This window comes from Ciona intestinalis, chromosome 5 (genome assembly GCF_000224145.3).
Source record: "Ciona intestinalis chromosome 5, KH, whole genome shotgun sequence".
Classification (NCBI taxonomy): domain Eukaryota; kingdom Metazoa; phylum Chordata; class Ascidiacea; order Phlebobranchia; family Cionidae; genus Ciona; species Ciona intestinalis.
Genome location: NC_020170.2, coordinates 3,841,796 through 3,856,616, shown reverse-complemented (window position 1 = coordinate 3,856,616; position 14,821 = coordinate 3,841,796). Strand labels below are relative to the sequence as shown.

Genomic DNA, 14,821 nt, shown 5'->3' with positions numbered 1-14,821 from the left:
TTCCCAGGACGGTGATACTGTAGTTAGTGCGATCGAAGGAATTGGAAAAATCACAAATCCGGTTGTCGAGGAATGATGAAATCAGCTAGTGGTCGAAAATTTTGGTTATCGTTAGCTTCAATCGCGTACTGGTCCGCAGAATCGTATAACTTGCTTGTATATATCCTGCGCTTGTTAAAAGAAATGAAAATGAAATCTGAAAACGATACGTCTATACAAGTTGGTAAAAGCGTGGCAGTCACTATTATAATAAATATTGAAAAGCTCACAATTCTAAAAGGCTGCTCAAATTTGGAAAAGTAGTTCGGTTGCTTTGTATGGGTATTGTTTGATCTTAGTCTAAATTTACCTGGCCGCGAGGTGGCAGTAGTGACAAAGGTAAGATATTAAGTTCCCGATATGAAAAGTAAACACAGAGGCTGTTGTAATAGCGAGACACATTTGCTAACACGTCAATAAATCTTCTCTCTCGCTTTGTGTAGTCAGCAGTTGAAAGGTAGTGACCAAGGGACGTCTCAGTCCTTTACAGTGCAGTTACACCGTTCGTTTTCTGCTTTACAGTCGAAGTGTATTAGAGTACAGGGGCATAGGAAACATACCATTCCTCCCTCATAAATGCTTTACTGGTGCAGCGTAGGTTTTAGATCCCAGTTTCTAGTTAACATGTAACTATACGAGGAAAGACGAACTCGTAAATTGAAAGTTTTTTACATGAATGACGTTACTAAGATGGCAGGTTACGACCGATTAAACGTAACGCAAACATGCGTTTAGCGGAAGTAGCTATACCACATCGACAAAGTTGAGTTTGCAGCTTTATTAGCTGGTTCAGCCGACAGAAACGTTATAAGGAATTGTGTATTACGAAAAGTGGTGTAAGATAACTGCAAGTTTAGTAAGAGTAAAAGATTTTGATTACGCAATGTTTCTTTGTATTTATTTTGTAACTTTTCCATTTGTACAAATCCTAGTTGGCATTTTCGCCTTACGTTTTGGTAGTTAAGACTTTGAGATTACATCATGGCGCAGCGTGTTGTCCAACAGCACGCCGCGGGTAATTCAACCGCTTACACCACCTCGACGCCGCATTCCAATGAACGAAGTCCTGATCAGTCCCTATGTGACAGCAGTCTTAGTACTATGGGCTTGGACTCCAGCCAAGTCCTTTCACCCAATGGACAAATGATCTGCCCGAGAATCGAAGTCCTCCCGGAAACTCCTTGTCCATCAAATCGGGAAACTCCAGCTCCAATGCCAGGACCGCCTGGATATGTATGTATACCTTTACTTTATGCATGTTATATCTACCCTACATATCTCGAAGTGTATGTTTGTAATGTTTATGTTTATAAATATGTGTGTATTAACAAATTATGTAACTTAACATGCTTTTAAATGTACGTGTTAACAAATGTGCACTCAACTTCTCTAAAAAATGTTGTGTTTATTGAAGTTCAATATCTATAGTTTTACATGTGGCGCGAACTCATGGCTGGTTATGTACGTAGAGCTATAATGATTGGTAGACTATAAACCTGTCACGCTGTCATCGTCGTGTCTTTCTTATCACAGGGCGTTATGTCGCCGAGAACCCAGCTCCCAGAGAAATTTTCCGAGCTCCGAATGGATCAAAATGGGACACCACTGACGTTTCAAGTAAGTGGTGTTTCCTACACCGATGCAAAAACGTAAAAAAAACGTCGCACAGGAATGAAAGAGTTTTACAGCATGGATTTAAGGCACTGCGAAACTTCTGCGCGATCGAAATAGTTTCGTGGTCGTGCAGTAATAACTGTTGATTTATCCAAGAGCTTCAGTTTCCAGCGCTTCCTAACAAAACAATCTTTCGCGGAATAAATTTCGTTTTCCGTTCGCTGCCTCGTCCGCCGCCGTCTTTTGTATATATACGACCGATTACATTGTGTAGATTATAACATAAAACAACTTTGAAAATACATTCTTATCGGCCTTCGAGTTCATACACGGCTTTGGAATGGAATGTGTTCAATAATCTGTTTCGTTTTAGGATTTCCCAACCACGACAACAGCAGCGGTGGATACGGTGCACCACTATGGGCAGGAGTATCACAACAGTTTGCAACATAACCTTCAAGGTAAGAGCCATGATGCTCGAGTGTATTTCATAAGCGAGGCCATACCAGCATATGAGACGCTTATTTGCTCGGCCTTTGTTTAAACTGCGCTGTGATACGTTCCTTTTGTGAGACGGTTTTGTGTGAATTACTTTTCCAAACTAAACAGCCTTTGTCCGCCGTCTTTACTAGCTACTTTCGCCATTATATCCGATATTAAAGAGTATAACGACATCTCATGATCACGATTTTACTGCAAGTTCTGAAAACCGGAAAAATCCACTTAGCACGTTTAGTTGTTTGAACCAACACACAAGTTCAAAAAGTTCAAATAAAAAGGCAAATTATTCCTTTTCATTGAAGTCACACAATATAATTTAATTCCAACTTGAACTATAGAGATATTTTTAAAATGAACTATCGACCTAAATTTATCTACAGTGTGTAATTATTCAAGATTGTGCATGCTGCAGCGGCTGCGGATTTGAGCTATGTAATTAGTAAAGGCAGATTTTGTTTATTGAATGGTACTATTGCACATGCCATTCGTGTAAATGCAGCTGCCCGTGCAAATAGAGTTGTCGGCCTTTCGATGTAAATACCATTGTTATTATTTTTGAGTGAGTTGTGTTTTTGTGAGTTGTGAACTCACGCTTTGGGTTTATACGTATCCGTCGTATGTCAGATACATTATAATAAGTCACATGCTGCATATTAAGGCCACACACCTAAAATTTACAGTCGTAGTAGCACTTGTTCTGTTTCTCCTAATTAGAATCAATACTATTTTTTCACTTTAACCAAAAATGTAATATTATTAAAAAAAATGGAATATTTAGATGTTATAGTAGGGTGAGGAAAGACAAGACACTTTTATCAAGTAATACCTAAGTATCCTGATCGTGTATTAAACAATTAACGACGTGAAGATACGGTTTTAGGAATCTTCAAACGTACTTGTTTGTTTGCCACTAAATGGGACGAGAAAATAGATTGAAAATATGTCCCATCTTCCCCCACCCTACTATATATATAAAAGTTAGTAGTGACGTTTCACTCTCAAAATATAGAACCAACAGCATTCTCAGCATATAGATGCGTGCGGAATGCCACAGATTCATACATATGTATGTACAACAAGTTATTCGTTGTACCCCATACTGAGAGTGCAAATACGTTACGTGATATGCGGGTAACTGTTTCGGACCTCAGTTAATAAGGTATTTCTATTTAAGTACAGTCGGGAATGTTAGAGTAATTAATGTAGCTCTGTTGGTACATTAGTGCGCTGGCCCCGACTCAAAATAATGAAGTTCAAAACCAAGAGTTCATTCAGACAGTGGTAAAATGTACTTTACACAGCCATGGAAGTGGGTTTAGCTTTACACAACACTGGAAACTTAACACATAGCGCAATGTAAACTGATACCAATATAAAACTTTGCTAAATATGATTACCATTATGATGGAGTGTAACCCCTGGTTGAGTATAAAGAACCCGGGTGTCAATTAGCGAAGGTAAATGTTGTTCGGACGCAGAGAGACAACTGTATTCATTGCTGTTTCCACTATTCCAGGCCAATGTAACACACTTTTCGTTCTTTGTGTTTGATTGACACTCCCTTTCACTCAATGGAATCTTACAACGGATGATCTCATTGAAGAAAGGTAGCCTTAGCTCTTACACGTGCGCTGTGTCGTTCCCAATGTATACCATGTTACCTGATACGCGAGAGTCCTTTAATAGCAACGATATATGTCATTTTACACTTCCTTTCCCTTACCCTCGCTCGCTACCTGATAACAGATAAGGAACGTTCGCTTGTAATTTAGGAACTGATTACCAGATACATGATTACGCCTGCTTGTCCCGTATTAAGCCATGTTATAATTTATGTAATGTCGTAGTGTTATGGTTACGCACTATAACCTCTTCTCATAGAAGGTCATGTTTCTTGAAGATGAATCTAAAACACAGTTCCTGTTGTAGTTGTTAAAGTGTTGTACATCGCCTATTCAAACTTGTTATGTTTAATTTGATATTCTGTATGAGATATTGGGGACATTTCTGGTCTCACATTTCCAATAACCATGCCATAAAGGTAATTATAACAACTATGTTAATTGAAACGTTGCTTCCAGGGCGCTATAGTTCTGTTTAGCATGTTTCATAGCTTTTAATATGTTGTGCTAAATAGCTTCGCCATGTGGATTTTCCTACATTTTGGTGTAGTGCCTATTTAGGCCTTAGGTCACACAGGAACAAATCCACAGTTATAGTATAAGTCCAATGTTAAGTTCAATGAAAATTAATAAATCAAAGTTCGGTGACATGTTTTGACTTTTCATTTATCATCTGGGTTGCCACGCGACGCTTATCCCTTTGACGTTTTTAAGTGCCACTTCAAAAGCAATACAAGTATTTCTCTTTCATTGAGTTAGCTTGAATTGCTTATTGTGGCTTTAAATCTTTATGAGCGTTAACCCAAGCAAGTACCAGCTGGATTTTTCTGTTATAAAGGCAGTTTTCGTGCGTAGTTTTCTCAAAATAGCCGATTTTTAACAACGTTCTGTCTCCAAGGCGACGAAACACTAACCAAACACGAAAGTCCTCCAAAAGTTGTGTTTGGTCGTTCTTTCTTCGTCGAAACGCGCTGTTTTCAGTGGTTATGTATTTACATTGTACGTCTATGAGATCCCACCGCGCTCGGCACAAAGAACCAAGGAGATTTGGGGATAAATAATAGATAAATCTACTTCTTGAAAGCGCTTAGCGATGTCGTTGGCACGTCGGGCACTTTCTCCCAAATCCCTCGTTAAATGGCTGGGATTTTACTCATGTGACGTTGTCTTAAGCCCCCAATGTTGCTGCACAATAGAGAGGGGACTTAGCGGCAAACAAGCTTAGAAAATAAAATTTCCGAGCTAAGTTATTACAGCACTTCAGTGCCGTGGCGTAGTTCTCGTTATGCGCCGGACATGACTTGCCGCTTTTCCTCTTCCTTTGACATTTACGATGAGAAAGACTGATTGATTTCGTCAGTGGTTATCAAATGTTGCTTGCCGCGTGTAGCGAAAACGAAACCACAATTAACTCGTTGCGCTTTACCCGCTTAAAATTTTAATAGGCAATTTCAAATAAAATTTTAACAACTTTATACGAAATTCCACCTTAAAAGGCGAAGTGTTTTTTGGATAAAAAATCAATCGGTTTGTGTGTACAGGCTGACTTATTAAAAGACCTAAATCTGCATGCTGCAAGCGTTGTAGGATTGCGTGCAAAGACATGGCAAACTATGTGGGGACTTAAAACATAAAATTCCTGGCACAGCTGGGCTTGTCTAGCGACCAAATATTGTGTGCCGTGGAGCAATCGAGTTCGGGATCAACGTTCTCTCTGAATACGTCAAAACTTCGTATTTGAATGAAACCTTTTATTTGGGTTTCTATTTATCTGTTTGCTCATGACTGCTTCATGAGCGATCGAGCCCGGCCCGGCATTTGAAAGCGTTAACTCGATCGGAATAATCTAACACCACTTTAAATAAATTACCGACGACAACTAGCACTCCGATTTTTTGTTTGTTCCCGGCCCTGTCGTGTTCCCTAAGCGAAGAATGTTGACTGGATAAATATTGAGATTGATTTCGACGCACCTATATAGCTCCAATCCATTTTGGAACATTGCCGCGTTATCGAAAGTGTTGTAATGAAATCGGACTTCAATGTAAGATTGTACACAGTGTCACGACGAACCCGTGGCACCACTGCTCTTGTATGCAAGCCTATATCTTTATTAATCGTTCATATAAGGTAAAGGGTCGTAAAGCGCTTTCGTGTTTGTAATAAGCACGAATGAAGATTGGTATGTCGTAAAAAGTGCAAGGTTATGCCTGGGAAAAAAATATTGCAGTGTACACACTGTTTTCTTTTATGCATTTTACAACTTCCTAAGAATTTTAACGACGTTCCAATACTGCTTGTATAATTTAAAGGCATTATATTTGTTTTACTGTTCCACAAGAATGTGATTGGAATTTTCCACAAGGGCATATTGAATATAGTTGTGCAAGTTAAAACAAAACACTTTTTCTAATTTTTACAGAATCGACTATGTAACTTTGTGTGCTTTTCTTTTCTTTAGAATTTTTTGATTTATTATTATAATTTTTTATTAAAAAATTGAATGGCAAAAAACATAGACAACTTATACGGGACCACCGGGTTGGAGCAATTGCCGTTAAGTTACCTCTCCAAGGGCACACGTACGCTCATAATATTAGCAAAATTACTTGTTACCCGTCTGTACTTTAGCATAAACTCAAAAATTGTGAAAATGTAGTCTCGAACTTGCCCTTATTCAGCTTACATTTTTTTTCTGCATAAACTTTAAAAAATGTCTAAACATCTAATTTTACTTTCATTTTTTTCTAACTCCCAATCTGTAAACATTACCAGGAACTGAAACGGGGAGCAATCTAGCCTTCCATTCACCTCAGTCGTACATAGATGGGTTCGAACCGCAGCATGTTCACAGCATTCCTGATAACTTTGGTAGACAGAACATGATGGAGTCGGGCGGGAACGTAAATGATCATGTCTCGGTAAAGGTCGAATACGTGGACACGGCAGAAAACTTTAACTTTGTACCAAAAGTTGAAGAGAAACCAAAACTTCCGCACCAGACCAGTTACAAAGAGTGGCAAGGGCTGCATACTAACCAGCCAAATGTGCTGCATGGTGCTCCCCGGGTAGTAGCATCAAAGCCGTTGCAAAACTCGTTTCTACAAGTCCATCAAGGAAATCAACAAATAAAGCCTTCGACCCCAAACTCCTTGAACCCTTACAAGGTCTTACCCCCGGTCACCCCTAACAGTACTGTCGGGGCAACACATACTTTATTTCATGAAGACTTTCTAATGCCCCCAGGCAGTGCCTTGTCCACGATCAGCGGACTCAGTGGACTCTCCCCGTTCCAGTTATCTCCAGCTGGATCGACCTTCCATAGCCCAAGACATTCCGCGCGATCTGGTAACAGATTATTATCTGCTAACAACAGAAAACGAACACACTCCCTATCTCCAATGTCGATGGACGGATTTGACCTGAACAACTTGATTCGAGTCTCCCCGAGCTCGCTTTTATTTACGAACCATATTTCGCCGTATGGAGATACTCCGTTACCGAACATAGGGCCGAACGTAAGCGGAGCTGAATTTAACGGTACTTATGGACACTTGATCGCACGGGCCAGTGTCACTCCGCCGGACGGAACAATATCTCGCCAACTGCTGGTAGCCACCCCGGGAAGCATGATTAACGCCCCGGCATCAGGAGAATACATGTCCGGCGCATATTCGAACATTTTCCCGAGCGAAAACACGAACCCTCACTCAATGCACGCGACCACTTTTCACCCCAACTCTTTTGTGAGTTCCAACCACTTCGGTCCTCCCACGCAGCAGCTGGTAGTAGCAAGACATCAAGACAACTTACTGAACGACCATCAGCCACCGAGGCCCCCACCGTACCCGCATACAGCTCCGCACACCTTTGACCCGAACACCCAAACTTCCCAACACAATCCCCACCATTACACCAACCACTCCACACCGTACACCTCGCACATCAAACTCAACGTCTCGGAGGAGGAACATACAATGGACGCTTACTTGCACAGCGCTACTAGATCCACAGCTTGTACACCTTCACCCACGAAGACAACCGACGCCGCGAAGCTTGCTAAGGAGTCCGGCACTTGGACCTGCATGTGGGCGGAATGTAACCTGTTTTTCCAAGTAATTAGAAATTGTCTTTGAAAACTGTTATCTGTGAATATTCTTACATTATAACACCCATTACCAAAGTTTAAGAGTTAAAATAATCGTTTAAAGGTTTTCCAAAAAAACAAACGTTTAAAGGTTTTCCAAAAGTTCAAAGCAGTTAAAACAAATATTGGTACGGTAATTACGATTCACTTTGGGGTTTATCAGTACAAAATCCAATGTACTTCGCATCAAAGAAAAGTTGTTCGCCATTAAATGTCAATTTTTGTGTTTACAGGACCAAGAAGACCTGGTCAAGCACATCGAGAAAGTTCATATTGATCAAAGAAAAGGAGAGGAGTTCACTTGTTATTGGATGAACTGCCCACGTCAGTACAAACCATTCAATGCAAGATACAAGCTGCTTATTCATATGAGAGTCCACTCCGGTGAAAGGCCTAACAAATGCACGGTAAACTAAATATTGTAGCCCACCATATTTTGTTTTGAATGTTTAGGAGTATTTTGTTTTACGGCAGGGTCATTGTGTTATTTTAAGAGTGGGGACATGTATAGCTTTTGCTGAAAAGAGCACGCGTATTGATTATACCTACGCGTTCTAATTAGCATTCAAAACGAAAAATCAACAGTTGCCCAACAGTCTGATATATACATAAGAAAAGGTTTATTTAATAGTCTCCCAATTCAAAACGAAATAGCTATAAATTCGCCAAGTGTGATTGTATATGTGTGATATTATCTCGTGAGGGTCTTTTTCACATACGGTCACATACAAACAACATGTCGAAACATTTGTCATGTCCATTGACCACAAATTCTTGTACCTTATACTTCTATAAGGGAGTTAGTTTAACTTTTTGTGGAGTAACTAATTTGTTTATCTGTCAAGTGTGTTCTGTTGACCTTTGAAGCTTTGCAATATTTGCATTGCTGTAAATTGCAGTAACTGATAATATGTTTGCGGAGTAAATCACAGTGATAACTTGCACGTTTTGCGTTTTACGACACAATTTAAAAAAAAACCTATGTTTTATACACCGTTTTTTACACCATATAAGTCAAAAAGCTCGGTTTAACAGTATACCATTTAGTAGAAGCAAAAGAATAACGTTTACTTTTCATTTTAACAGTTTGAAGGTTGCAACAAGGCGTTTTCACGATTGGAAAATCTTAAAATTCACTTACGTTCGCACACCGGTGAAAGACCGTACGTCTGTCAACATGATGGATGCAACAAAGCGTTCAGTAATTCGTCTGACAGAGCTAAACATCAACGTACCCACCAAGATACGGTATGTACAGTTTGGCAAGTCCAACTGATCATTGTTAAACGCATGTTTGTAATGTATAGGTTACAATATATTCCCAGTATAAGAAACTATTGTATTTTCCTTACAGTTTTAAATACGCGTTTGTTGTGGCTTGGAATAAGATGGTCCATGTTTTAGTTCTTTTTTGTCGTTCTGTTCAGTAGAAAAACAAATATCTACATAATAAACGACTGTTTATTTTTACAGCTCTAAAACAGATTTGTTAATTAGGAAAAACACGATTAGGAAATATTGCATTTTATGTATTAACGATCTTACCCCGCAATACCATATTCTTTTATAACACGCGTTTTTTATTGACTTACAGAAACCATATGCGTGCCAAGTGCCTGGATGTAACAAACGTTATACTGACCCATCTTCGTTAAGAAAACACGTGAAAGGTGGCCACGCTGCAAAGGAGAGTCAGCAAAGAAAGAAGGTACTTGCACACATAAAGTATTTATATATCATAGTATACACTGTTATAAATATGTGCACAGTATAAAAATTAAGTACTTTTTTTTATAAAGGTGATCAGTATTTTCAGTAACGGCAGTCTTTTTGTAAAGCTTATACAGTATAGGGTGGGGGAAGATATGACACCTTTTCATTCAATTTTCTTATCCCATTTGATAGTAAACAAAGAACATTCAAAGAATTATAAAACTGTATCCTCACAACTCCTATAGATCGTTGTTAATTGTTTAAAACACGATTGGGTTGTTTGGGTATATTGTGCTGAAGATGTCCCATCTTACCCCACAGTACTATATATTTAACTTTTTATAAAGAATATGTCCCACAATTTAGATGCGAAGCCTGGAGATGTCTGGCGCTGGAGACAACAAACTTGGAAGTTGCCTTACGATTCAACCGTTGCATCTACTGCCACATGAAGACAACTATAGCAACGAATCGGGTATATTTCTTAAATTAAATATGACATTATATTTAATGGTGGGGTAAGATGAACTTTGTTTTCATTTTTACTTTCGTCCTATTTGGTAGTAAACCAGTATTTACAGAATTAAATAACCGCATTCTAACGACTTCAAAGTAGGGTTGTTGGTTGTTAAACACACGATTAAAAATACTAAAAAATAGTAAACTAACTTTATTCATCTTTCCATACCCTACTATACCAAAACATATATTTATATCTAAGGTATCAACGGACACGGTAGCAGAAGATCTATGCATCCTCCTATGAGCTCCTCGCATCCTTTCCAAGTAAACCAGAGAAACGACGTCGTCTCTTCCATGAATGGAGCTTCTACCCCGATAAAACACAATCTAGGAAATCACCTTCATACCCATGTACGAAGGACCCCACACCCGCCTTTCGCCCCAGCCTCCCCCCACCCACACGCCTTACCCCCGCTGCTGAACCAGCATCCCAGCTCACAAAACGGCGCTCACTTCACCAACTTTGTGCAGCAGGCTGTTGTCACAACCCACCAGCAGCGAAACCCTCACACTAGATCCGCATACGCCGACCATGAGCATCAGCAGAACTCTGATTTCCACCATGCAGAATCAATGCAGCTGTGCGACCCACAGTTAATGCCCCCTCCCCCGGCGCCCCCGTTAAAGACTCGCCACTCCGACGTACACGGTCAAAACTCTTACGCGGCGTCGCAAACAAGAGAGCGAAGCCACAGCAGAAATGCTGTGCAGAATGGCCATAACTACCTGACACCTCACCCACCTACAACGTCAAGGCCACATTCCCGAAGATCCATGTTAGATGGAACACCGACACGAGGTATAAAAATGTATTGGTAGATATAGAGATAAATAACAAGGCCTTTTATGTGTATAGATCTGAATGGTAATACACGATGTACTAATACACCGACGCCTAAACAAATGAATGCAACTTATTATATTCGTATGGTGGGGCAATGACAGTCGTTATAACACGGATGTCCTTTTACACACTTCGAACCCGTTTGCGATTACCACGTATGCAACTAACCACTGTAAGGGACTGTACATAAGCTATTGCTGCAGAGCTTAACCAAATATCTTTCATATAGCGTATGTGGTCTGTTAGTAATGCAATCTTGTAATACCCGCCATTTTATGAAGGTTTTTTGGACGATACTGAACAGGAGCAACATTCTGTCATGGAAAAGCTAAGGTTTTTAATAACTTATACCTTCACTGTATAACGTTTTCCATAATACTGTGAGATGTTATATATTCTGTAATGTATTGATTATTCGAATGCTATTTGTAATATTCCAAAATGTGTAATGGTATTTCGGCGCATGTAGTCTTGGATATTTGGGAATGTAATAATAACCTGTTTGCCAGCCTATAACCCCACAATGGCTGCCAATGTTAGGTTTCAGCGGTGTCTTTAAAATATTCTCTGTTCTCAGGGTGTATGCTGGGGCGTCTCCGCATCACTTATCGCCCAGGCAATTAGTGGAAGGAGTTGGCATGTCTTACGACGCTGTTCAACGCGCCATCTCGGCACGCAGTAATATGTCCGTTGATAGAGGAGGTAAGACCACTATGTCAGTTATGGAATATTACATTGTCATCTTATGGTATGAACCTGGTATATATATTTATATGCTGCTCGAAGGAAAAAACGTATAACTTTGTATGGTAGTGTGGGGAAGATGGGACACCTTTAGCGCATAATATTTAAATATCCTGATCGTGTTTTAAACAATTAACCACGGTCTATGGGAGTAGTGAGGGTATAGTTTTGTAATTCTTTGATTGTCCTTTGTATACAGTAGGGTGGGGAAAGATGGGACACCTTTAGCACATGATATCCAAACATCCTGATCGTGTTTTATATACTTAGCATCGGTATATGGGAGTCGTAGGTATAAGGTTTCATAATTCTTTAAATTTTATATGCTTCCCACCAAATTGGACGAGAGAATAGAATGAAAAGGTGTCCCATCTTCCCCTACCCTACTATACTACTAAATGGGACAAGAAAATATAGGTAAAAGGTGTCCCATCTTCCCCCACCCTATTATATATGGCAAAGAGTTAAGTGCCGCAAGTGTGGTTTGTTATTGATTGCTTTTCGCGGTTTAATGTCTTTGTTTTGCTTAATTACAATATATAGTAGGGTGGGAAAATGGGACATCTTTAACACATAATATTCAAATATGCTGATTGTGTTTTAAACAGTTGACAACACAATCTATAGTCGCGGTTTTATAATTGTTTGAATGGTCTTTGCTTACTATACCAAATGGGACAAGAAAATATAATGAAAAGGTGTTCATCTTCCTCCACCCCACTATATATAATAAAGTTATGCGTGTTTAAAAACTTTATTAACCGTTACCTTTTTTCTTTTGCAAGCAAGCTTTTTGGACGAATAAATCGGTTTGTAATACTCAATTTCACCTTTACATTTTTAACTATTTATGTGCAAATTGCAATGCATAGTTTCATGCTTATGTGCCGTTTGTATACGTACATGTATGTACATAAAATATCTTGCCTATAGTTTGAATAGTGGTATAGCAAAAATTGACCCTGAACTTATTGTTTAATTTAATATTCAACATAATGTTTACCTACTATACAAATTCGGACTCCTTGTTGTTTCGCAACTGACTAGAAACTCCATTTCAAAGGTTTAGACGTGCCACCAAGTTCACCGTTCAGTATGCGAACCAACAACGAGTCCATGAGAAGCCACGAATCGGGAACCTACTTACAATTGAACGCAGTGGACAGGTGTCCCAGCCAGCTGTCAATGGTTTACGCTGATGGACCAGTGTGATTTGACTAAACGATCGATATAAATTAAACACCTTTTAAGAAGAAGAAGAAAAAGCTTCGTTTTTTTCATGAGATTTAACTAGACATCATTATACGGTAATTTATTTAGGCACTATGTTTTATGCCTCCTTTAAATTTTTATATATTTAAATCTGTTCTGAGTTCTCCCATAGTTTCCAAATCATACATAGTGTTTTAAGTTCAATTCTAAAGTGCTAATTCTTCAAGCGTGGTATGCCGGTTTCTCAACCATATGTCTCTTACCCTGGATATGCACGACACTGCCAGCATACAAATTATGACGGAATATATTTCGACATAAGCCTACATGTCACTCGTATTAATTGTGATAGCCTGTGCCAAGTTCCATTTTCATACTGTACAATTCTATTGATTATTCTGTACATAGAGATACATTCTTCTGTTTTCGCGCATTCTACATTGTGAATCTATATGTTACAAATTTTCTCTTCATTTCTGGCACTGGTTGCTGGACCATGTTCCTTTGTTTAAGTAAATGTGACATTGTATTGTGTTCGGGTGGTCACCCTGTTCCATGTGCTAAGCTCTTGGCTCATTTGCTTTTGTTTCACTACATCATTGTGCACTTTAATAAACTTCACTGTCAACTTTCAGTTCGCCTTACTTTTAGTTAATCATTTACATCGCTCATTTCGTGCCCGGAAACCAAAAGTGGGACCCCCTAGCTGTAATGAGTAACACTGTATTCGCTCGGCTCTGTCGGGACAAGTCGACAAGTGGACTTTGTGTAGAATCCCCAATCCACTTCAGCGAGAGTGCTTCAATGAAGATAGTTTTAACGAATTATCTCTAAATACGTAAACTTATGTGCTAAAACCGAATATCTGTTTGGAAATCGTATATCTTCCACATATTCCCTTTATTTTCCAATGTGTTTTTTTGGCATCCCAATGTTTGTTCCGGTAATGGAAACGTGTGTCTCAACCAGATGTGTCTTGGAATTTGGCCAAGCCAATTACGCTGACGTTTCGAGTTATTTATGGTTCTTGTTCGTGACCTTGGCACGTAGCTACTTCATTTGGATTTTAATTTAACCACCGACAATGCTTTCTAATTTTATAGTTCGATTTATTGTATTGATATACCTGGAAAAACTCAAGTTTATCACCGCAGTACTGAACAGGCGGATGTGACTCATCAATGAAAGCCGCAGACAGTATGTCATTTTAAAGACCGCTAGATGTTGCTAACAAGTCTTTTAATTCGGTTAAACACAAAATATTGCCCACGCAAGATCCTGCTTTTGGGAATCATTTCTATAGTATGTACCTTGAAAACGCCGCCGAAGTCAAAACGCGTAAACTTCAAAACGCCGTTTATGTCAATATGTATAGTAGGGTGGGGAAATACGGGACAACTTTAGCACATAATATGCTGATGGTGTATTAAACAATTAAGAACGGTCCATGGAAGTCGTGAGGATACGATTGTATAATTCCTTAAATATTCTTTGTTTGCTACCAGATGGAACGAGAAAATAAAATGAAAGAGTGTCCCATCTCGCCCCCCCCCCCCAATTACAATATATATTATAACAATATAAGTTCTGAAAATATGCGGTTATTTTTTTTTATTTTTAGGCCTATGTTTCTTACTTTTCAACTTTAATCAGTTTTGCTTTGAATTTTAAACAAACAGCTCTCTAACTTACTCGCCCTGGCAACTTCTAACCATAACAAACTAAGAAGACAAACCAGATTCATTTGTAAACATATACACCCTGAAAGAGGGAGAGCACACTACATGTAGGTGTGCCTGACAGTCATGATTATACAGTAATGTATTTCAGATTTATTACTCATATAGGGTAGTTATTGTTAGT

The 14,821-nt window shown here is 39.1% G+C and overlaps 1 protein-coding gene across 1 annotated transcript; it reads left to right on the top strand.

The window, feature by feature from the left end:
• Positions 1 to 973: 973 nt before the first annotated feature.
• On the top strand, positions 974 to 13,586 carry zf(c2h2)-126 (zinc finger protein). Its single transcript, NM_001078454.1, is given in 12 exon segments — positions 974 to 1,272; positions 1,573 to 1,656; positions 2,027 to 2,114; positions 6,552 to 7,891; positions 8,157 to 8,330; positions 9,010 to 9,171; positions 9,518 to 9,631; positions 10,003 to 10,111; positions 10,358 to 10,957; positions 11,284 to 11,335; positions 11,580 to 11,704; positions 12,810 to 13,586. Coding segments are annotated over 12 exon segments (3,249 nt in total). The 5' UTR covers positions 974 to 1,020; the 3' UTR covers positions 12,959 to 13,586.
• Positions 13,587 to 14,821: the final 1,235 nt, after the last annotated feature.